A 25393-nucleotide genomic window follows, 5' to 3' on the forward strand; every position below is an offset into this window, starting at 1 on the left:
TAACATCAAAACATCAAATTAGTAAGTAAAAAAACATATTTTTGTCTGCATAAAAAGCCATCAGTCCCACTTCCTGCAAGTGACAATTATATTCATTCCAAAAAACATTCTAGTAATAGTGATTGCTTTGTCACCTGCACAAATATTTTATAAATACAACTTGTTTGTGTTTCTGTTTATTTTTACCATTTAATTTTTTGTTTTTTTGTAGTAAGTTATGGAGGTTTTCAATTTTTTTTCATCACAAAAGATGAAAACAACCTTTATGATGCAGCTTTATTAGGAGCCATTAAACCAAATAAAAAGCCCAAATCATCATTCATCAGAAAATTTATTACAATAGTAAAATTGTGCAAGAGTACAAATTCGAGGGACTTTTCCTATTTTTTTTTTTTTTTAGAAGTTTCACATCATCTTTTCTATGAAAATTTGCATTCATTGTGTTTTACATTCAATTGTGGTACAAGAAAAACCTTAACTGAGAACTGTATTGTGTATTTCTTCCATTTTAATAGTAAAACAGGCTCAAATCCTTAATTTCTTTGCAGTGCTGATGTAATATGAAAAGGTCAAGGTGCATATTTTTCTATGGATGTGAATGCTAGTGTTTTTTGTGCATTAGAATTATTGCAATTTGTACATCCTTTGTTTTCACTCCTCGACCAAACAAAAAGAGCTTTGTGTGAGCTAGCAGCAGCAGCAGCAGCAGCACAGAATTGGCTCTTTTACATTTTCTAAAACCTGTCTGCATCAGTAGTATTTTCTAAGTTTTGCTTCTCTCGCTTTGCCTCCTGCTGAGCTCTCCAAGCAGCGAGAACCTCGTCGTCTTCAGCCTCCGCGGCAGCTCGAGCCCTAATCCTCTGCCTGGTTTGGGCAATGAAGGTGGAGATGTCATCCTCCTCCTCTTCTGTGGCTTCCTGTCTCCTAGTCCTTCTCCCTTCTGTCTCATTGCTTTCGTATCGTGAATGATGAACAGCGCCGTACGGTCTTCCCGGTTGGCTGTAGCTGTGGGATTGTGTGAAGCCATTGCAGGAATATTCTGTGTCTTCACTTGATAGATCTTCGTGTAACCTGGCTCGGTATCTGGAAGTAATGCCATACGTTTCCTCATCATCATCTTCGTCAGCAGCATAAGAGGCTCTTCTGCTTGAGAAGTCAAATTCAGAAGCTGAGGCATCAAGATCATCATAGGGGTCCTCTGATGGACCAGCTTCAGTTCCTGAAGCTGGTTTTCTCGGGGGAGGCCTGACACTTTTCAGCCAGTCATCAATGTTGGTGTTTTTATCTTTCTCCAGCGCTGGGTTAAGATTCAGGCACCCCGATAGACCGTAAGTCCTCTTTGGTTTCTCCTTTTTCTTTGTCTCCTCAAGAAACTCCTCCTCTTTCTTCTTCCTTTCCTCCTCCTCATCTTCATCCTCCTTTGGCTTCTTTTTCTTAAACAGAGTACTGCGTTTGTTGTCTTCCAGGATCTTCTTCTTTTCATAGGTAGACATCTTGTCCCTCATCTCTGACTTGATCTCCTTGTCCATGGCATCCAGTTTATCCAGGTTAACTTGGTCCTGGAAGAGGCTGAAGAGAGGAACACTGGTAGTGGTGATCTTGTTTTTCTTTGAGCCTAGGGTGGAGCCAAGGTTAGAGCCTAATGCTGAGCCTCTACCACTGAGACCGGAGATGCTGCTTGAACCGCCACTGGAGAGGACTGATGCTGCCCTGCCTCGATCTTGTGACAGAGAGCTGGAGTAGGAAGCACCACTCAGCAAGGATGCTTTGTCATCATCGACACTGCGCCTTGAAATCACGTTTGATGGAGCACCAAAGCTCAATTCAGACCCGGCACGTGATGGAGGAGGAAGGCTCATTTCACTCTGCTTCTGTTTGATTGTTTCTGAAACAACATTAGCAATCCAGTTTTGGATGCTAGCCAGATTGACCATTGGTTCACCTCCAGGGCCCTGCACAGTTGGAACTGGGAGGATCGGCGGTACTGGTGGCACAGGATTTGCTGGGATTCCAAACTGTGAGGATCTTGTGCTGCGAGCCTGGGAAACTGAAGAAATTATGGAAGATCTACCACTGAGCATGGACATATTGTCATCATTGGCAACACTTGGCGGCCCTGTAACACCAGCTCCAGCCCAGAAGGCAGATAGAGGTATCGTACCACCACTAACGCAACTTTCTGTTTCCCAGCCACATACGGACTGGCTTTCTTCTAAAGTTTTCTTTGAACGCTCCAGAAGCTCTTCACGTCGTTGTCTTCTTCTGATTGTTGCTAAGTCCTCGCCTCTGCTCAGCTCCAGAATCTCATCTGTGTTCTCTTCCCCGAGACGCTTCTGCTGCCTCAGCTTCCATGCCTGATACGCTGTCAGATTGACGTCTTGCAGAGATGGTGTCCTGGCTTCTTCCTCACCATCACCAACAGAACTTTTCTCTCCATCCTCACGATCTTTCTTGTTCCACCCAAACTGGATTCTCTTGATTCGCCAACGTTCCAATGGTGACATCTTCTCCTTATTCTTCTGACAGAAGTTAAACATGGAGCTGGTGTCAGAGAGGATGCTATCTACTTCATCATCAATCGTCTTCTTTACTCCTTCGTCTTCAGTGGCAGTGCTCTCACTGCCTTCATCATCTTCTTTCTTGCGGTACCGAGCAGCTGCTTGCTCTTCGATCTCCTTAAGCCGCTGCTTCCAAAGATCAGAGTAACTCATGCAGCTGGAGGTGGACATTGTGTCAGAGGGTGGGCGTCTGTTGCGACGCTTCAGCCGCTCTTTCACAGCTCGTATGTCCTCACTGGTTACGCTCTCCACATCAGTGTCTCCAACTTCTTTTGTCTTCTTTGTAAAAACCCCCGGAAGAGACTGCTCATCTTCCCCATCAGTGTTCAGCTGTGCCTCCCACCACTCATCATTCTGGTATTTTTCATTCCTCCTCTGCCACTCCTGAATCATGCTGTCCAGACCATCATCATCATCATCCCCATCTTCCTTGCCCCCTTGTTCAGATAGAACAAACTTATTTGGGACACCATTGGATACCTGGTTGTTGAACCCATTCTGTGCTCCAGTCAAACCACTTTTAAGTGCTGCAGCAGCTGCAGAGGAGGCAACGCTGCTCATCACACTTTCTCCATCCTCCTCCTCCTCCATCATAATGGAGTTCGCTTTCACCTCAATCATACTCTGCTCTTCCTCTGTGTCCGTATCCTCATCATCCTCTTCCCCAAAGATGCGAGCACGCGCTCGAGCATCAATCACAGAGCACTGGCTTAGTGTTTCGTCGTCATCATCTCGCTCCTCCATGAGGGTCTCATTGAACTCTCTCAGCTGCTTCAGGAAGCCTTCGTTGGGGTTGATGGCACGTTTTTTCCTGATTGAGGTCAGAGCCTCCATGATGGTCATGTTCTGGAAGATCATCAGGTAGCAAGCCACCAGGATAGCAGAACGACTGATGCCCATCATAGAAACAACAAGAACCTTTCCTGCAAGTAAAGGGAACAATGATTACCAATAATGAAGAGTTGAGGCAAATACCATTACTCAGCTACACCCAAAGTAAATGAAGTATGTTATGTATGTACAAATTCTACATGAAATAGTCCACAGTATACATCAGTTTTGATGTCTGCAATAGATTAATGTAGTTAATCTAGTTAAACTTGCAATAATGGCCTATGATCAGATGAGGGCAGCAAAACCGTTGACAAAGCAATAACTTATTACATTTTAGGTTTTATATGTTTCAACTTAAGTGTGCTGAATCCCTTTCTATAATGTTTATGAAGAAAAAAGATTGTTTTATGACCAATATATATGTCCAATATTTTATTTTATTTATGACCAATCTTTAGTCTTTGTCTTCACACTCTTTAGAGGAAATGTCTATCTATTTATTTACCTAAATGCTCCACTGTATTCACCAGTATATATTTGTGTGTGACTGCCTGCTGGTTTTAGATAAACAGGTCAGGAAGGAAAGGCTTTTAAGAGCTTTTTCTTTTAGAACCAGCAGCATGCTGTGGACAAATTCAAGGTTATAAGTGTGTCACAGCCACGCAGCTTAACTGAAAATTACTGTAAAGTAAAGAGTTTCCTTTCTTCAACACCTATTATTTTAAAACCATTGATTATAAATGCTGTAAACAGAAGTTTGAGTGGGAGGGATTCTATTGTTGATAATGCAGCTTCTGGCTGTATTAATTGCTTCATATCTTATTCTATATCCTAAGACATGTTAAAACTTGCTTTAAAGGCCTTTTTAAACACAATAAGCAATATGCAAACCCCACTCTGTGGTATCTGTGCTACCACAGTGACGATTTCTACAATATTAACTGACAAGTGCAAATATAGCAGATACTATAAATAAAACAAATACATTGATATTATACATTTATGAGCGGCTTACTTAGTCTGGTAAATAGTTTAAGGTGTTGCAATATATATAGATTCATATTTATCAGCGTGAAAAACATTTAACATTTAAAACATTTAAGTGAATATTCTATTCTTAATGTTTATGTAAGTGTTTATGATTTAATGCATAGAAAATATACAGGATGTTATGTTCCAGTGGTAAAATGTTCCACAGATCCATTAGGAATTACACACATGTTTATACACCCATTTTCAGGCTCATAACAGGCTGACATCCACTTTCATGGCCAGGTTAGGACTGTCCCTTTACTTAATGACAAATGGAGTAGACATGATATCTGAAGTTAATTCAGAGTTGAATTTTTTATTTTATTGCTTTTCTCCATAATTTTAAATATAAGGCCCAGATGAAGGTCATTGCATATCAAACAGGTCATCATCAGGTTGAATAAACCTGATGAAATCTTAGAGAAATAACAAAAAATGTTAGGAGCAGCCAAATTAACAGTCAGATACATTTTTAAAAGCAGTGACTATAATGACTAGTTCAGCAACATCAAAAGGCCTGAAGGAAGATGAGTAAAAATCATAACGATAGTATTATTTCCATGGTTAAGAAAAACAAGTTCACACAATTTAATCATTTTAAGAACACTCTTGGGGAGGTGGATATATCACTTTTAAAGTCTATATTCAGGTGACAGCTTCATGAATGTAAATACAGAGACTTAACAACAATGTACAACTACTGGTTACACTCAAGAAAAGGAGAGACAGATTAGACCAGAGAAGAGGAGAAACAGTTGAAACCAAGGATAATGTACCAGAATGATGGGAAGAGAGTGGGATAGAGAAGAAGACAACTCATGATCTAAGGGATACCACATGATTTGGTAGAGGCAGTGTTATGGAATGGGCAAGTATGGCTGCCAGTGGAAACAGGCGTCTAGTGTCTACTGACGATGTGACTGCTGTCCACCCCCGAGGCATAATAAAAATAAAACCCAAGAGTTTCTCAGATGACCACATCAGTCACCTGATTGCAACCCAGTAGGGCAGCTTTTCAGTTATTATAGCTAAAACGTGATGCAGAGAGACCCACAAACAAGCAGAAGCTGAAGGTTGCTGCAGTAAAGGCCTGGTAGAGCATCTCAATGAAGGAAATGCAACATTTGGTGATTTCAATGGATTTGAGACTTCAGGAAATCACTGACTTTTAGTTTTTACAAGAACTGTTAACCCTCTGAAAAATATATATCCATAACAGTTAACACAATACATCTTGAAGTAAAATTGGTAGAGGCACTTTAATCATATCTTACCGAGTGGTTTAAAATGTTGCATACGGAGGCCAAACTACAAAAACTGTTTCTTTGTCCATCAAATTTTTGGTGTAACTGTATTATTAAGCTGTTGTTTATGAAGTTTTCAGGCAATATTTTAGGGCATGTTAATTAAGAAACACAATCAACAGCACAGTGACTGTGTCAGCCTCTTCCAGGATGTTCTCAGAAGCTGTGACGATGAGAAATTACAGATCAGTTGTTTGGAATATTTCATTGTATCGCTGTTGACCTTCACCTGGAGATATGTATTATAAATCTGGAAAAATAAGTGCATTGTGGATCATGACTGTGAGCTAAATAAGAGAATAAATGAATAGTTAAAAGTCTGTGGGAACCAGAGACCAGAAAATGCAGCATGGATGAAAACAGACAAAAAAAAAAGTCTCAAGGTTTCCCAACTTCCATTTCTAATGTCAGATGAAGAGGATGCCTTCAGGTCAAGAAATGAATAAGACATTTATTATAAAGTGGACATACAGAGCAATGACAATCAGGGCTATAGGCTCACCAGTAAGTAGATGGATATAAGAATGTAAAAAGCAAATTTTCTTCAACCCTTCCTATTATAAATTTATTGATTATAAATACTTTAAATATGAACTTTTATTTGATTTTGAGTGGTTTTACCCATGGTGATATCACGTTCTGGAGTACCCTCTCTGTAAAGTAAGGGTTTATTGATTGAGACATAATTAAAAAATGTCTTGTCCTTACAAAATCTTAAAATGAGGTAAATACAACCTAATTTAAACAACAACACTTTACATATTAAACTATTTCAATGTTCACAGTTTTGTTTTTTAGCTGTAACAACTTAAAAAGCAATCATTTTCTATATGTCTTTAACAGTCTTTCACATCGGAAATGAAACAATACTGGAAGAGCATATGGGAGATGGATGCAACCCATAACAGCAATGCTCAGTGGTTAGTGGATCTGAGAGCAGACCACAGCAACCTCCCTGAAAAGGGACCAGTAACCATCACAGTGGCAGACATACAAGAAAGGGTGTCCAGTATGAAGAGTTGGACAGCACCAGGCCCCGACATGGTTCACACCTACTGGCTAAAGAAGCTGACTGCACTCCATGAGCTTCTGGCAGCACAAATGAACCAGCTGATCATTGACAAGAGACACCTGGATGGCTAACTGAAGGCCGGATGGTCCTGATCCTCAAGGACCCCCAGATGGGACCGGCCCCATCCCACGACTGGCCTATAACCTGCCTCAGTACCACATGGAAGCTCCTGTTAGGCATCATAGCAGCTAAGATGAACAAGCACATGGGTCAATACATGAGCGGGGCACAGAAAGGGATTGGCAAGAATACCAAAGGTGCAAAACAACAGCTACTGGTAGGCCGAGCAGTCAGCTGAGACTGCAAGACTAAGCTGACCAACCTGTGCACTGCCTGGATTGATTACAAGAAGGCCTATGACTCAATGCCTCACACCTGGATCCTGGAATGCCTGACCCGGGGCCGGCTATATGCTGGGGCAAGAGGGGGCAATGCCCCCTTAAACAAACGTCCTGCCCCCTTAAGTCAAATTTTTAGAAGTTGAGAAAGAAAATAATAGATTACCCACAAACTGAATATGGACAAGATTTACTACAGTAGCTGAAAAATCCGCTGGAAAAGGCACAAATGAGATGATAGGTTTCACATCTCGTTTGCTCTTTACCTCCGTGCGCTGTTTGTGCAGGCTCACACAGGACTCGGCAGAGAACTCACACCCCACCTTACACCCAGCTATACATCAATTTGATGCATCTTGCCACCGCCTTCAAGTTGGACTCAAGTTTATAAAGAACCCATGTCAAAGTATTGTGGTTAAGTTCAGTCCAACTTATTAACCTGCCTCTGAGATGAAGCGTAGCTGCGAAGAATGTACTTTTGCCTGTTTGGCTTCCAGTTTTCAGCAGTGGTGGTAGCTACTTGGTTTTAATATTACTCTTTCTGGGTCACAAAATAAACTTTTAAGATATTTTCAGGCGAGAATGTAGCTGTGTAAACTTCAAATATCTCCTCGATTTATCAAGACATCACATATTTGCAAAAGTGCTCTGACGTTTTCGGAGACGTCTGTTACCCACCAGCTCAATAGCTAGCTGGAGGTTCAAGGCTCATTAGAGCTGGCGAGAACAGCGAACTCCGGGCACATCGTTTTCTAACCCCCTGCGGTCTTTCGCTACTCAGGTTAAACATGATATATAAATCACTTAGATAACTTAAAAATGTTATTGTTTACTCCAGTGTCCTGTTATATTTTCGATAGCAAGGAAATTCAATCTGCAAATTTCATTAAAGGTTTAATAGACTATCATTTTGTCTTTATTTTTAGTTACCACATACCTTAAACACTTCAAGCTGTAAGCTAATGATAGGTACATAAGAGTCGATGCATGCAGGTGCAATAAAATGTACGTTTTACGTCAAATGGATGCATGATCTGATTAGTCGACTAATTGCAAAAATAATCGGTGACTAGTCGACTATGAAAATAATAGTTTGTGGCAGCCCTAATCCAGAGCACCCCACCCAACCCCCACACCTTTCCCGCCTCCATTGCCACCATGTGCCCCCTTTATATTTCTGTCTGGCCCCTCATATATGCCTGTCTAGAACTGGCCAAGGCCTGACCTATACAAGATCAACAGGACCCTAAGAGCCTTCATCAGGAATTCAATGAGGATGTGGCGGATAACACTAGAGGCAATCTTCAAGCCCATAGCACAGGTCACCATCAAGTGTGAGATCTACCAAGGAGGTGCTCTGTCCCCATTGCTCTTCTGCATAGGCCTGAACCCCCACAGTAAGATCATCAACAAGACTGGCTATGGATACCGACTTCTGAATGGAGCAGCCACCTCCTGTACATGGATGACATCAAGCTTTATGCCAAGAGTGAATGAGACATCGATTCACTGATCCACACCACCAGGATATACAGCAATGACATCAGAATATTGTTCGGACTGCAGAAATGTAGTCGGATGATAACAAAGAGAGGGAAGGTAGTCAGAACTGAGGGGATCCAACTACCAGAAGGCAACATTGCAGGCATAGAGGAGAGGTACAAGTACCTGGGGATCCTACAGGCAAATGGGAATCATGAAGAGGCCACTGGGAAAGCTGGAACCACCAAGTACCTGCAGAGTGTTGGCAAGTCCTGAGGAGTCAGGTGAACTGTAAGAACAAGATCAATATCTATGCCATCCCATCCAGGTACCTGATCAGGTACCTGGATGGGATAATAAGTTGGCCAAAGGAGGAGATAGAAGCCACTGACATCAAGATATAAATCCAGCACAACCCAGCACATAACAGCAGGGTGCAAGATGCTAGCAAGCAGGGCACATATGGAACTCCATAAGCAAGTGTCTGGCATAGTATACAGAAACATCAAATACAGGCCAGGACTTCCAGGCCGTATTTGGCCTGGAAGTCCTGGCCTGTATTTGATGTTTCTGTATACTATGCCAGACATAGCCAGGACTTCCAGGCCAAATACGGCCTGGAAGTCCTGTTCAAAATGGGTGATGCCCCCAAGGACGGTGGAGAATGACCAAGCTAAGATCCTGTGGGACTTTGAGATACAGATGGACAAAATGGTGGTGGCTAACCAACTGGACATAGTGGTGGTAGACAAACAGAAGAAGTATATTAATAGTATATTATATATAAACAGTGTAATAGTATTGTACACATAATATTGCACATTTCACAGATCTCAGTAAGTATTGCACATTAATAAGTGATTTTTGTACATTCAAAATGAGGTAAAGTAGTGCTGTGTTATTTTAAGTGTTCAGTTGTTTTTTGTTAGCTATCAGTCTGACAATTGCGGGAAAGAAGCAGTTGAAAAACCTTGTTCTGTGATGATGCTGTCTGCTTTGTTGTGTCTCAGATTGTACGTAACAATTTTTGTGTCTGTGCAGAGGGTGAGCTGGATGGTGTGTGTCCCTAATAATTCTCTCTTTTTTTGGCAGGGTTGAGGATGAGGTCATTTTCCTCTCTGTAGGAATGAACACTGTCTACCAGAGTCGTGTACCCACTCCTTGATGAGCCCCATGATGGTGGTGTCGTCAGCGTATTTGATGACGATGGAGTTTTCCTTGGTGGAGACATAGTCATAGGTGTACAGGGTGAAGAGCTTGGGGCTGAGACAGCAGCCCTGTGGAGATCCTGTGCTGACTGTGAGCACCTCCTATGCTCACCACTTGTGGTCTGTCTGTCAAAACGTCCAGAATCCGGTTACGGGTCAGAGTCGGGATGCCAAGGTCTGTCTGCTTCTGTCAGCTTGCCTGGGGGGATGGTGTTGAATGCAGAGCTGTAGTCCAGGAAGAGCATCCTGACATGTGTTCTGTTGCTTTCCAGGTGTTGCAGTGTGTGTTGCAGGGCTATTGCTGTTGCATCATCCACTGATTGATTGGCAGTGTTGGGACTAACGCGTTACAGTAACTACGTTATTATTGTGGTAACGAGCACGGTAACTAGTTATTATGCCAAAATCAGGAACGCGTTAGTCGTTACTGGGATTTAGATAGGGTCGTTACTAGAGATGGACCGATCCGATATTACGTATCGGTATCGGTCCGATACTGACCTAAATTACTGGATCGGATATCGGAGAAAAATAAAAAATGTAATCCGATCCATTAAATATCACGAAAGCACCTCACAAAACTTGCAACACGCCGTAACTCGCCTCAGAACGCTAGCACGTCGGAGCAGTATGCATCACGTGATAGAGCGGCTGTGGCATGCGGGACCTGTCGGTGGTCTGGATAGCATTTGGAGCTTCGCTAGCAACCTGGCATTTCATCTCCGACAAAGTTATCCCCGAGAGAAGTAAAGCAAGTGTGTAAGTCCATCTCTGAATGTTTGTAAAGCATTCCTGCGTTAAGCTTAACAAGCGACTGCCTCTCCTGCTGCTACTTCAATCATGAAACTGCTTAACGATCAGCTGATCGGCTTTTCTGTCGCGAGTCCGTGTCTCTAGTTTGCTTTTGGCCCACTTTGCACCAGAAAGAGGAAACCAGCGGCTGAACAACAGCAGCACGTTTAAGCTTGATAAGCTGTTGTTAGAATTTATTTAATATTACTTTCTACTCGAGGATCTTTTTCTACGTAGCTGACGCTGGTAACTGTGCAGGGGCGGATCTAGCAAAGTTTAGCCAGGGGGGCCGATAGGGCATTAACATGAAAAGGGGGCACAAAGACATACTTTTCTTTCTTATTCTCATTTAAAATGTCGAGCTTTTAATAAATAATTATCTGACACCCAAAGTTTTAATTTGATGTAAAATGAATAGAAGTCAATTACTGTATATAGTGACTATTAAGTCTAATATATATACCCTAGTAAGCTATAGTACTTTTTACTTTGGGAAGGTACCATCTGTGCAGTCTGCAATTTTGTTGAAGAAAGATGTTGAATCTATTTAATATTTCTTGAAAAAATAATTGATTTCTGTGCATTTTTTTCACACTTCATCAAATTAAGGTTGATTACGTCGATTAAGCATCATGAGGTGGAGCGTGAGGGGTGGTTCCCTATTTTTTATTTATTTATTTTTGTTGTTGCTGGGAGTTGGAACCCTATTAGTTAGGTTGCTTAATATTTACGCTAAGTACTCTTTAAAATACCAGAATAGTGAGGATGGTGTAGGTTTAAGTTTATTAGATTGATCAGTATTGCTGAACTATGAAATATTTTTTTTGTATACAGGTATAACAGAATAGCTTTAGTGTAGTTGTTGTTTTAAACTTGAGTATGAACTTGCAGACTTGCGAAATGCAGCAAGATATTTTAAAAAACTGTTTTGTTGATTAAAAAACACTATATCGGATTCATATCGGTATCGGCAGATATCCAAATTTATGATATCGGTATCGGACATAAAAAAGTGGTATCGTGCCATCTCTAGTCGTTACTCGTTACTTCGTGTGGTGGCTATCGCGGAGCTTCCACAGATTCAGTAACATTAGCAAGTGGTGGAGGCCAGCAGGTGGATGAAGAACGCAAAGAGACCCGAGGCGGCCGCCGGTCCAAGTGTGAACTGAACTTCAGGTAAGAAGTTATGACCTGCAGTCTCTCTGGGTCAGATATAAACCAAGTTTAGGTGGAGTTTATTTTCGTTATTCTGACTTTTTCCGTACTGCGTGCTAGCTAGCATGACGGGGTTTCTATACAGCTGGGTGGGTGCTATGAAGTTAATGATGTTGAACTTTATTTTGTTCATAAGTTATTAGAGTTGCCAACCCTCCCGTCTGGTATTCAGAGAAAATATTACGCGTTTCTTATTGAGGTGAAAAGGAACAGTTTGTCCCGTAATTCAGCTACAATGAAAAAGGCACAAAGCTGGAGTTATTCTGTGTTTACGCTGCACAGCTGCCTCTTCTTCTCTCATCCTCTCCCCCCTCCCTCTCCCGTTTCTGCTTCAATCATGAAAACTGATCAGTGATCAGCTGATCGGCTCTCTTGTTTGTTTATCGCCCACTTTGCGCCGAAAGAGGAAACCAGCGGATGTCGCGCTAAACAACAGCAGCACGTTTAAGCTTGATCAGCTGTTGTTAGAATTTATTTAATATTAATTTCTAGTATCAGCTGATGTTTGCTGGAGCCACAGCTGTAAAAGCTGCTGGTCATGATATGGTTTGGTTATCTGGTGAGAGAGAAACATGAAGATGAAACCAGGAGATGTCCTTACTGGATCATCAGAGCTGTGATGGAGAAACAGGTTTACCTTTTAGTTAACATGAACGAGTTGAAGGGAAGTTATGAACTGTTTCTGAGAGACAAATAACCCCAGGATCCTTTTTTATGTAGCTGACAGCTGGTAACTGTGCAGGTGCGGATCTAGCAAAGTGTTGCCAGGGGGGCCAGGTAGGGCATTAACGGGGAAAGGGGGGCACAAAGAAATACTTTTCTTTCTTATTCTCATTTAAAATGTCTAGCTTTTAAAAAATAATTATCTGAATCTTACAACAAACAATTGATAGATTGATGCATATATACCATCAGAACAGTGTACATCACTGTCACAACAGTGTTTGTTTTCATTCAAAGGCTTTATGATTTTTGCTATAATGGTGGGCCGGTCTCTAGTTGTGTGTAGTAGTTGTGTGCCGGGTGGCGGCCAGGAGCGGAGGCCCTGGAGGACTGACCCCCGGCTGCCAAGACTGGCAATAGGGACATGGAATGTCACCTCTCTGGTGGGGAAGGAGCCTGAGTTAGTGCGTGAGGTTGAGAGGTACCGGCTAGATATAGTCGGGCTCACCTCTACGCATGGCTTGGGCTCTGGAACCAGTCTCCTGGAGAGGGGCTGGACTCTGTCTCAGTCTGGAGTTGCCCCTGGTGAGAGGCGGCGGGCTGGGGTGGGTATCCTAATATCCCCTCGGCTTGCTGCCGGTACGTTGGGGTTTTTCCCGGTGGACGAGAGGGTTTGTTCCCTGCGCCTTAGGGTCGGGGAACGGGTCCTGACTGTCATCTGCGCTTATGCGCCGAGTGGCAGTTCAGAGTACCCAGCCTTCTTAGAGTCCCTGGGGGGGGGGGTGCTGGAGGGTGCTCCACCTGGAGACTCTGTTGTCCTGCTGGGAGACTTCAATGCTCACGTGGGTAACGACAGCGAGACCTGGAGGGGCGTGATTGGGAGGAACGGCCTCCCTGATCTGAACCCGAGCGGTGCTCTGTTATTGGACTTCTGTGCTAATCACAGTTTGGCCATAACGAACACCCTGTTCGAACATAAGAGTGTCCATAAGTGCACGTGGCACCAGGACGCTCTAGGCCGTAGGTCGATGATCGATTTTGTAATCGTATCAGCAGATCTGCGACCATATGTTCTGGACACTCGGGTAAAGAGAGGGGCTGAGCTGTCAACTGATCACCACCTGGTGGTGAGTTGGATCAGGTGGCGGGGGAAGACGCTGGACAGACCTGGTGCACCTAAACGCGTAGTGAGGGTGTGCTGGGAACGTCTAGCAGAGGCCTCAGTCCGCGAGATCTTCAACGCACACCTCCGGCAGAGCTTCAACAGCATTCCGAGGGAGACTGGGGACATTGAGTCCGAATGGACCATGTTCAGCGTCTCCATTGCCGAAGCTGCTGCATTGAGCTGCGGCCGCAAGGTGGTTGGTGCCTGCCGTGGTGGTAATCCCCGAACCAAATGGTGGACACCAGAGGTGAAGGGAGCCACCAGGCTGAAGAAGGAGTCCTATCGGGCTTGGTTAGCCTGTGGGACTCCGGAGGCAGCCGACAGGTATCGACAGGCCAAGCGGAATGCGGCTCGGGCAGTGGCTGAAGCAAAAACTCGGGTGTGGGAGGAGTTCGGAGAGGCCATGGAAAAAGACTTTCGGACTGCCTCGAAGAGATTCTGGCAAACCATCAGACGTCTCAGGAGGGGAAAGCGGTGCTCTACCTGCACTGTGTATAGTGCTGGCGGAGCGCTGCTGACGTCGACTGAGAAAATTGTCAGGCGGTGGAAGGAATACTTCGAGGACCTCCTTAATCCCACTGACACGTCTTCCGAGGAGGAAGCATAGTCTGGGGATGAGGAGAATGACCCGCCAATTTCCGGGGGCGAGGTCACTGAGGCAGTTAAACAACTCCTTGGTGGCAGAGCCCCTGGTGTTGATGAGGTCCGCCCCGAGTTCCTGAAGGCTCTGGACGTTGTAGGGCTGTCCTGGTTGACACGCCTCTGCAATGTTGCGTGGAGATCAGGGGCAGTACCTGTGGACTGGCAGACCGGGGTGGTGGTCCCCATCTTTAAGAAAGGGGACCGGAGGGTGTGTTCCAACTACAGGGGGATCACACTCCTCAGCCTCCCTGGGAAAGTCTATGCCAGGGTGCTGGAAAGGAGAGTTCGTCCGTTAGTCGAACCTCGGATACAGGAGGAACAATGCGGTTTTCGTCCTGGTCGCGGAACACTGGACCAGCTCTTTATCCTCTCCAGGATACTTGAGGGTGCATGGGAGTTTGCCCAACCAGTCTACATGTGTTTTGTGGACTTGGAGAAGGCATTCGACCGTGTCCCTCGGGGTGTCCTGTGGGAGGTGTTGCGGGAATATGGGGTGTCTGGCCCATTGCTACGGGCCATTCGATCCCTATACAACCGTTGCAAGAGCTTGGTTCGCATTGCCGGCAATAAGTCGGACTCGTTCCTGGTGGGTGATGGGCTCCGCCAGGGCTGCCCTTTGTCTCCGGTTCTGTTCATAATTTTTATGGACAGGATTTCTAGGCGCAGCCAAGTGGCGGAGGGCTTTTGCTTTGGTGGCCTCAGAATCTCATCTCTGATTTTTGCAGATGATGTGGTTCTGTTGGCTTCATCGGGTGAGGGCCTCCAGCTCGCACTGGAATGGTTCACAGCCGAGTGTGAAGCAGCGGGAATGAGGATCAGCACCTCCAAATCTGAGGCCATGGTTCTCAGCCGGAAAAGGGTGGAGTGCCCACTCCGGGTCGGGGATGAGCTCCTGCCCCAAGTGGAGGAGTTCAAGTATCTCGGGGTCTTGTTCGCGAGTGATGGGAGAAGGGAGCCGGAGATCGACAGACGGATTGGGGCTGCAGCTGCAGTAATGCGGACGCTGCACCGGTCCGTCGTGGTGAAGAGGGAGCTGAGTGTAAAAGCGAAGCTCTCAATTTACCGGTCGATCTACGTCCCTACCCTCACCTATGGCCACGAGCTGTGGGTAGTGACCGAAAGAACGAGATCGCGGATACAAGCGGCAGAAATGAGCTTCCTCCGAAGGGTGGCTGGCCTCTCCCTTAGAGATAGGGTGAGAAGTTCGGCCATCCGGGAGGGGCTCAGAGTAGAGCAGCTGCTGCTCCACATCGAAAGGAGCCAGCTGAGGTGGTTCGGGCATCTGACAAGGATGCCCCCTGGGCGCCTCTTGGGTGAGGTGTTCCAGGCATGTCCCACCGGGAGGAGGCCCCGGGGCAGACCCAGGACACGCTGGAGAGATTATATCTCTCGGCTGGCCTGGGACCGCCTTGGTATTCCCCCGGATAAGCTGGAGGAGGTGGCTGGGGAGAGGGAGGTCTGGGCCTCTTTGCTTAGGCTGCTGCCCCCGCGACCCGGCCCCGGACAAAACGGATGAAGATGGATGGATGGACGGTCTCTAGTCAAAATGCCCAGGCCAATTTTCTGTCCCAGTCCAGCCCTGTATGCAGCTCATCTGCAGTCTGGTGTTACCTACATCTTCCTATTCAGAAGGAAGAATTTCTGAGTTCTGAGTACAATCAAAGCACCACGACTGCAGTTTTTGTGTTGGATGTAAAAGGCGCACATGACACTGTGACGTAGGCTAGAATCATGGCAGCAGTCAATGACGGTCCAGGCGTGGGATTTCTCTCGTGGAAATATGCACATTATCTTTTCCTTTCTATTGGTAGGTGGCACAGTGCACTTGTGGCAAGTAAGCAAGCTAGAAGACTGGCAAAGTTATGGAAGCAACACATTAGCGAGAGAATTCTGAGTAAAACCAAAGTTACTTTCCCTAGTAACTAGTTACTTTGAAAGTAACGAGTAACTTGAAGTAACTGAGTTACTTTTGAGAGAAGTAACTAGTAATGTAACTAAGTTACTATTTTAAAGTAACTTACCCAACACTGTTGATTGGTGATGCAAACTGGAGGGGGTCTATAGTGTCAGGGAACATGTGGTTGATGTGTGTGAGAACCAATTTTTCTAGACACTTCATAATGACTGGTGTGAGTGCCACTGGCCTGATTTCATTGAGGGCGAATGTGTCCAGTCTTTTGGGAACTGGTATAATGATGGAGGATTTAAAAATATGTGGGACTACTGCCTGAGATAGTGACAGGTTGAAGATATCCATGTGCACACAAGCTAGTTGTTCCCCACCAGTGTTGGTCAAGTTACTTGAAAAAAGTAATCAGTAACTAATTACTGATTACTTCCCCCAAAAAGTAATCCCGTTACTTTACTGATTACTTATTTTCAAAAGTAATTAATTACTTAGTTACTTTTTAAAAACATGATTTACAACCTGAATAGGTGATAAAGCGATAGATCTTTCAGCCCAATTCAACTTTTTCTGCATAATCCATCATACAAAATGTAATCAAATGAAAAAGTCTCCTTTTAAAACTTGTTTTATTAGTTTTAATCTTTTAACTTTATGCATGAAGCAAAAATTTAATTACATGCAACATTCTCTGACTGGAAGAAATTTGTTTAACATTTAAACCTATTTTCCAGCACATAAACGAAATTGTTTTTTGGTGTTTTACACTCAGTCTTTTAAATAAATGCAAGTGAAACACAGCAGAAAATAAATAAAATCAAAGACTCAGCGGTCCTGTTGCTCTATTTTCACCTGTAAAGCAGGACTGGGGTAGGCGGAGGTTTACCCTGGTGCAGGTGTGCCGCAGCGGTCAGTTGAAGTCAGTTGAATCCGCGAGTTTCTCTGTGAATTTCCCATTACGTCGTAGCGCACTCGGTGCTTGCTTGGAAGTTTAGGGGTTTTTTTCCGCTGTAAAAACACGTTTTCTTCCCACGCACAACAGACACTAATGTTTTTGTCACGTTTTATGGAATCAAACTCAAAGTAAGGTCAGTACTTCCACGCTTTAAACGCTGCCCGCTCATATTCTCTCCCGCACTCGATATATTATCCATTGTTGATCTGCACACAGCTGTTGTCACGAACGTCGCACTCGCTTATGTCATTGTCATGAGACATTCTCGCAAAAATTCTCGTTTTAGTAACGCAGTAACGCAGCGTTCCTACGGGAAAGTAACGGTAATCTAATTACCATTTTTGCAATAGTAAACTTCGTTACTTGAAAAAAGTAATCGGATTGCTCTCCGTTCCCCACAGGCCTTCAATACTCTGGGAGGAAATTCATCGGGTCCCACAGCCTTGTGGGGGTTCACTTCTTTTCAGAGCTTTCAGGACCTGTGTGTGTGTCACCTGGAGGATGGTCTCCGTGGGGTCACTGGGGGCCTTTGAGGGAGTCTGTGTGTTCAGCCTGTCAAACCTGGCATAGAAGGTGTTGAGGCTGTCTGGTAGGGTGGTGTCTCGGGGGTCTGTGGTTGTTGTAGTTCCCCTGTAGTTTGTGACAGCTTGAATTCCCTGCCACATACTGCGTGTGTTGTTGTTCAGGTAGTAGCCTTCAAGTTTTTCTGAGTGGCCCCTCTTTGCTGCGCTGATGGACTTCTGCAGTTCATAGCGGGCGGCTCTCTTATACTCCACCTGATCTCCTGCCTTGAAGGTCTCCCTCCTCTGCCTGATTTTCTGTTTAATGTCTCCATTAAACCGGGGTTTTTGGTTGGGGAAGCTACGCACAGTCCTGTTAAACACTAGTTTATGTAGTCGCTAACAGTCTCTGTGTATTCATGGATGTCGTTAACTGTTCCTTTGAAGATGCTCAAGTCTGTAGCCTCTAAGCAGCCCTAAAGGCTGGCTTTTGTACCATCAGTCCAGGTGTTAATAGTACTAACTGTGACTGGGTTTTGTTGTAGATGGGTTTTAGCCAGATTGCTAGGTGATCAGACTTTCCAAAATTAGGTTTTGGTTCAGCTGAGAAGGTATTTCTGATGTTGCTGTAACAGTGATTCAGTATTTTATTTCCCCAGTTTGGTTACAAACTGATGCAGTTTAGGCATGTTTTCCCGGAGATTACAGTGATTAAAGTCTCCCAGAACAATTACAGCAGCGTTTGGGTGTTTATTTTCATGCTTGTTGATCATGTCGTGCAGCTCCTTCAGTGCAGCCTCCTCCTTAGCGGACGGGGGGATGTACACGACACTCACAATAATGCACTGCAGTTTTCTGGGCAAATAAAATGGCCTTAACGTTAGAGTGAGAAATTCCACATTTTCAGAGTAGGATTTTGAAGTGATCTTACAGTCAGTACACAATGATTGCTCGACGAGGGCGGCCGTTCCTCCACCATGTATCTTGCCGCTGTCCGTAGTGCCTGCTCTGAAAATCGTGTAGCCCTCTGGTTTGCTTTATCGGGTGTCCTCTCCGCCAGCCAGGTTTCAAAGAAACACAGTATGGAGCACTCCTGAATTTCTTTTTGAATGGAAATCCAAGCTTGGAGTTCGTCCTTTTTATTTTCCAGAGACTGAAAGTTTGCAAGCAGTATTAGCCTTCCTTTGCTAATCATGCGCCAGAACCTTCAGTCAGCCATTCCCCATCTGCCATGCCTCCACTTCGGCTTGTTGTTCTCAGGAGAGTCCCCTGCCTCAGGCCAGCCTAGCATCAGGTCAGCATAGCGTGTTAGCTCTGGGTAGGATTCCAGCAGGTTTGGGTCAACATGTCCAAAATTACTGTGCTCTCGCAGTTTTCGCAAGAGACTAATAAGGAAGAAGAAAGTCAAAAGTAACTTTACTCTGCAATGTTGCCCTCTGAGGAGGGCCATCTTACTCGGAAGATGCTCAAGAGCTCAAGAAGATGTGGTGGGTGAAGGTAACAGTGGTCCCAGTGGTAATCGGAGCACTAGGTGCAGTGACTCCCAAGCTAGGCGAGTGGCTCCAGGAGATCCCAGGAACAACGTTGGAGATCTCTGTCCAGAAGAGCGCAGTCCTAGGAATAGCTAAGATACTGCGAAAGGCCCCCAAGCTCCCCATGCCTCTGGTAGAGGACCCAAGCCTGAAGGATAGACAGCCCACAGGGCTGTGATGGGAATTTTTTTTTTTAAATATATGGCAGCTATGCAAGTTTGCAATTCTGCTAATTTTCTTTTTTCACAATAAGCAAAACATCCCTCTCTACACCATTTGTGCTCCCCAACAGTTTACAATATTGACAACTGCAACTATAGCACAGCATTCATATCATGACTAAATACTGATGTACTCTTATGTGGTGCTCAGTCAATCCATTGAAAAACTATTAAAAATAATTAATTTAATCAGTTTAACAAAATTAAGAAAGAAATGTAAATATTTAAGCTTTTTAAAAATTATTATTAGTTTTAATTGATCTGAGCATTATGCTTGTAAACTGCTATAAATAAATACAAAAAACAGTTTGTTAATTAACAGCATCATGTTTTCTTAAATGTTTTGCTTGTTTTGACATTAAATGACTCTTAAATATCTTGACATGGAAGATTATTTGTTCGGGGTCTTTCTTCATCACTACAATGGTCTTCATAACATGAAACCTGGCAGAAGTTAATAAGGGGTAAAATATCTGATATATCTAATATCTAATATTATTTAATTTCCTTGCTCTGTAGGTAGGACAATAAGAAAGACAAAATCATTAATCAGTTAATAAAAATGTCCAAATTTGCTCCACAGTCTCCAGGGTGAAGACAAGATATTATTAAGATGCTCTTGCCATAGTCTTCCAGCAACATTTTAGGCTGTGTTAAGTAAGAAGCACAGTCAACAACACTGTGACTATGCCATTTCCTTCCAGGAATACTCTGTGTTCTCTGTCGGCACAAGAAATTCTTCTCAGAAACTGGGATGTTGAAAAGATCACTGATCAGATGTTTGGGATCTGTTAATGCGTCACTGTTGACCTCCACTCCAGGACAAGTATTGAAAAAGTGCTTTTAGCAAACCTTGGTAAAATAAGTGCATTGTGTATCATGTCTGTGAGCTAAATGATAAAATAAATGAATGATTAAAGGTCCGTGGGAACCAGAGATCACAAAATAAACACTCTATTGATGAAGACAGACACAAAACCACTGCCAAAGTTTCTGTTTCTGTTTGATCTGTGGATGTCAATCTAGGTTATTCGCTGAGTTTTTCAGGTAGCTTCCTCACAGGAAGTTAGCAATGACTAAAGAATGCAAGAAATGTAGACTCTCTGTGAGGAAAATATCAACGTCAGATATATTTGTTTTGATATGGCTTTTATATAAGTGTCAGATTCTTTAGTGAACAAATTTAAGAAACATGATAGCTTAAAAAAAACAAACAACTTTTTTAAGGGTCAAATAATTTTCCAAAAATATACTCTGCCAAATGGTTGATTTGTTCCTTTAAAGTAAATTTTCGAGCTGAAGCTAACCCAACTGCAAAGGTCTGTTTGCAAAGAAATAAAACCTCTTATGATGATTTATTGGTGTTTATATCATAAATGTAATTGTACTACATGACATTCTTGCTAAAATACTTTCATAAGTATGAATATATAATCATTATAATGATAATGATTTATTTATGAGATAAAAAAATCTTATGAACACTTATTTGTGGTCTTAAATCACCAATAAGTGATCATCTTAAACTTGGTGGAAAAAAAATGAGACTCTTTAAACATACTCTGGTTCTTTTTGTTTAACAAATAATAGATGGACTCCAAAACTTTGTATTTTTTCCACTATTCATTCATGCCTACAGTCGACATATAGGAGATACTGATCTTTCTAGCATGCTGGCGCAAGACCTCAAACCCTATGCTATGTACCCCAACACTGAGCCTGTTTGGATTTATCTTTAACCTATGCATCTCAGAAAGGGGGTTAGATTGGGCTGTTTATAAGACAGATTGTTCCCTATTGAACAAGAAACAAATATCTCATAAAAGGTTTTCCCCCAAGTTGCCATGCCAGCTTCTAAGGCTGAGCAACCATAATTCTGCTCCCAACCACACATTGTTTCAGAAGGAGTTGTAGCTACCAAGGTCCTCACAACCACTACCACATTTGGGAACAGACATCTGTCACTTCAGTGTGTTACTGCCCCTCTCCAAGGGCTTTGTAAATCCCAGAAATACAATATGTCCTTTGACTTGAATCCACACACAACCAAATACCACCAGAAATAAAGGGGATTTAATTTCTTATCTAATTTCTAATTTCTCTAGTCAATGAATTTTGTCATGATTCAAATCTGGTCAGTTTTGTGAACCATGCAGTTTTTGTTTTATTCTCAGTTCTGTTTGTTCTGCTTGGTCTCTTATTTTCCTCTGGAGACAATTTTATGTATGGATGTTGCTATGGATTGCTTGTTTTCTTTGTTGTTATTCTTCTCATTCATGAAAAAATAGAAACAGACTTTCCAACTATGAAAAGGCATCACCCCTGTGGGTTTCCAGTTGTGCTAACATCACCAGTCAGCCTTTTAACATGATTTACTCAGTGTGGTTTTTTGGCAAGAGGCGTGAATAAACAAAAATAATAGAAGGGAGAGATGCATACCAAATTCTCCTCTGTGTATTATTTACTTCTAATTTGTCAATAAATCTTACCAGCGGAGTTGATTAGTGTTCAGTGATGTACTCTGAACTCTTCACCACAACAGCAAACACAGATTTCAGAGGAGATGAACCAAATCCTACCTTTGTGCGTCAGCAGAGCATCATCCAAGAATTCGGCGGTGGGTCTAAAGTGCACCGAGATGTCAGCATCAGGGAAGTCGTCTACTTCAATGCCCATGTACTTAATGTTTATGCCGGCGTAAAATGACTCGTTGGTGTAGACTCCTGTACCGTGAGCTGTGTTCAGGATGTGTGTGATGCCTATTCGCTTCAGACGGGCCTTATTCACTGCAACAGACCTGGGGGGGGGGGGAATCTGTCTTACTGTGTGTAAAATGACCCATCCAAACGTTCAAGCAAACAGCTTTACTAAAAAGCCTCTGCAGAAAATGAAACCTGAGGAACATCACACTCTGGAGAAGAGCAGGGAAATAAACTTTGGAATCAGCCATCTATCACCCTGTTCTGGAGCTTTCAACCACATCACACAATATTCATCAGCTACCAAGGTTGTTTCAGTTAACACGGAACATTTATCTGAGCACTTTCTGGATTTTTAATAGACCAAAAAAAATGGTTGGATAAATTCACCAATAAAGACAGCTTGATTTACACAAAACCTCTGGAACAAGCTGTCAAGTAGACGAGTTAGGACTGTTTGTGCAGATTACTTGTTTATCGCAGACAGATCAGAAAATGGGATTTATAAAATCAATTAGAAGAGGAAAGTCTGTTTCAAGTGAATGATGAGGTGGAATTTGTCTCATATTTGGAAGGATTTCTCTAGCTATTCATTTCCAGCTATCCACTATAAGATTAAAGAAAGGAAATTATGAGAATTTTTATACATTTTTGAATCTTGTGCCATTTCGTCTGATGGGTACTTGCCATGAAAGCAAGAAAATTTGCAAAACCATTCAAAATCCATAAAAATGTAACAGAACTTTATGTGAACCCTTACTGAAATCTGAAGTTGAACTGAAGTTCATCTTCTAGCACAGATTTGTCTTCTAAAATATCTGTGCCTATGGTCTGGAACTAAGAATAATCCTCTATGATGACTTGTGGAAAAATAATTTAAACAAAACGAGAATGCACCGACTCACTTTTCGGCAATGAAGATGTTGGGCCACACCTCATCCACGGGATTGATGGGAGCCTCTAGGCGGTCCTGCACCATGGCTCTCTGGATGTCCAGCACACAGGGTGTGTTGTAGGGGCTGCGGTCATCGATCATGTCCCTGACACGGTTGTAGAGATCTTCCACCATCAGCTGCTCAGCGGTTTCCAACATGGACTCTGGGATGGACTCAGACCGCACGCCTCGATGTGGCAACTCTGAGGAGGTAAGATAGTAATAAATATGATGGATTCTTGATTGATTTCGTTGTATTATATTAAGAAATTAATGTAAGAAGTCTGTGTGACACAGAAGACAGGATGAGGAGGTTGCGAGATGAACATCTTCAGGTATGCTACAGAACAAATCCACGTATTTAGGATCAAAAATTTTGAGTGTAAAATTACTCCAACTGTTATGTTTGGTAATTTGTTTTGCGTCTTCCTTGATTGTCTCTGTTGCTACTTCCGACCTTATTTTGGTAATTTGCCTTTGGTTGTTTTATTTCCTGCAGTTTAGTTCTCTTTACTTTCTTTTATATTTCTGCTCTGCTGCATGTGATTTCTCTGATGGTTTCTTGTACTACGTTTTTCCCCCATGCCCCTGTTGGCTGCTCTTATTTCTTAGATTCATGTTTAGTTTGGAGTATTTGAACCTTCCTGGAATTTATCCTTTTATGGTTTATTGTGAAGATGAATCAGCTTAGGATTAAGAAGCTTTTGTTCAGAGCTCCTGCGTTTAGCCCCACTCCCCTGTGAAATCATAACAGCTATGCCACTCCTAAAGGACATACAGGGGTTTAATGTGTGCGCAGCTTCAAAAGAAGCATGCCATTAATGCAGAAACAGGTCACTGCAGCTGTCCTCATCAGCGGTCATCTTCCTCCCTGCAGATGAAACCCGTTTTGATCATTAGGCTGCCTTTAATGCAGTCCAACTTAAGAGGAGAAATTTGATGAAGCCACGAATCTGTCATGCATCACATTAAGCTAATTTCCTCATTCCAGTGGATGGCATCTCCATGTAACAAGATGAAGGAGCAAAACGTGGATTGGCTGTGATTGAAGACTGTTGAGCCACATTAGTCTTCATTGCTTGACACACTGCATATGAATGAGGAGTGAAGAGAGACAGAGTCTGACCCCTGCGCAGTGCTCATCTGCCCTTGGATGACTTTTAAAAGTTCAGTACGGCTGGACAAAGAACAGAGAAATTCATCTGATTGTGGTTTATTATTAATCAGTTAGAATCCCCCCAGAGCTTTGCAAATACAAATCAAATTTCAGATTAAGGCTGGTGAGGAATCATGATATAAAAGCTGATTTTATTTTATTTCTTTATTTAGCCTGTAAACAGGCATCTGATGTCTGCTCTGTACTTTTCATCAATAGTTTATGATATATTTATATTTTTTGCCATTTTTGTTTATTTGTTATTAAGTGAAGGAAGCTTCTGTGTGAATTCACTTCAATTCAATTCAATTTTATTTATATAGCGCCAAAGCACAACAAAAGTCGCCTCAAGGCGCTAGATAGAGAGAAAAACCCAACAATCATATGACCCCCTATGAGCAAGCACTTTGGCACTTTGGGAAGGAAAAACTCCCTTTTAACAGGAAGAAACCTCCGGCAGAACCAGGCTCAGGGAGGGGCGGCCATCTGTTGCGGTTGGGGTGAGAGAAGGAAGACAGGATAAAAGTTTTCGTAGATGTGTGTGTGTCATACAATAGTCAAGGGTGAAAATGAAGTTTAGTTTCCAGATTTTTTTCTTGCTGTGTCTCAATATGCCAGCAGGTGGCAGTACGTTAGTCGAGTCGTCTGTGTTGCTGCTCCGTCCACGCGTAATCATGTCAGGAAAAGTCGGGAGAAAGCACCAGAGTCCAATTTGGGATTACTTTGAATATGACTGTGTTTTGGATAAAGCAAGTGTCTTGTAGTGGAAAGAGACAAATTATGAGGGACATTTCTAAAGGGGAAAAAATCCCACAAACCTTAAAGTGCACTTGAAAAGCTCACACAAGAAGGCTAACCTAGCTTACCTTGAGAAGGTAAGGGAGCGCACTCAAACCTCATCCCCAGAAAACAGAAGCTAACCCCAGGCAGGGCAGCGTGATGCATCCCGAGACAACAGGACGGGGATATCTACATAACTGTGTGAGTCAATTGCCTTCAAAAGGTTTATCAATTCACTTGAACCAAAATTACGAACACCCGGTGCTGCAAGAGTTAATAGTCTCATTGGGGCCAAGATATAAATTTTATATTTGCCTGGTATCAATGGTTGTTCATCTGCCCTAATTTATTTATTTATTTATTTAAAGAACCCATTGGTGGGAATGTGAGTTGTCTGTCTCTGCG

General features: G+C 43.1%; 1 protein-coding gene across 2 annotated transcripts in view; it reads right to left on the bottom strand.

The window, feature by feature from the left end:
* Window positions 1-312: 312 nt before the first annotated feature.
* styxl2 (serine/threonine/tyrosine interacting like 2) overlaps window positions 313-25393 on the bottom strand; it is a 31422-nt gene continuing 6341 nt past the window's right edge. For both annotated transcript variants that reach the window (XM_085449801.1, XM_085449802.1), the window contains exons 4-6: window positions 23024-23255; window positions 21999-22216; window positions 313-3481 (exon numbers count right to left, since the gene is read on the bottom strand). In XM_085449801.1, the coding sequence (XP_085305927.1) occupies window positions 735-3481; window positions 21999-22216; window positions 23024-23255 (3197 nt within the window). In that variant the 3' untranslated portion in view covers window positions 313-734. The remainder of the gene's footprint in view (window positions 3482-21998; window positions 22217-23023; window positions 23256-25393) is intronic.

The sequence above is a fragment of the Copadichromis virginalis genome, linkage group LG23, assembly GCF_057382275.1.
Source record: "Copadichromis virginalis isolate Kocher_CV1m ecotype Utaka linkage group LG23, C_Virginalis_male_GT1.1, whole genome shotgun sequence".
In the NCBI taxonomy this organism is placed as follows: Eukaryota; Metazoa; Chordata; class Actinopteri; order Cichliformes; family Cichlidae; genus Copadichromis; species Copadichromis virginalis.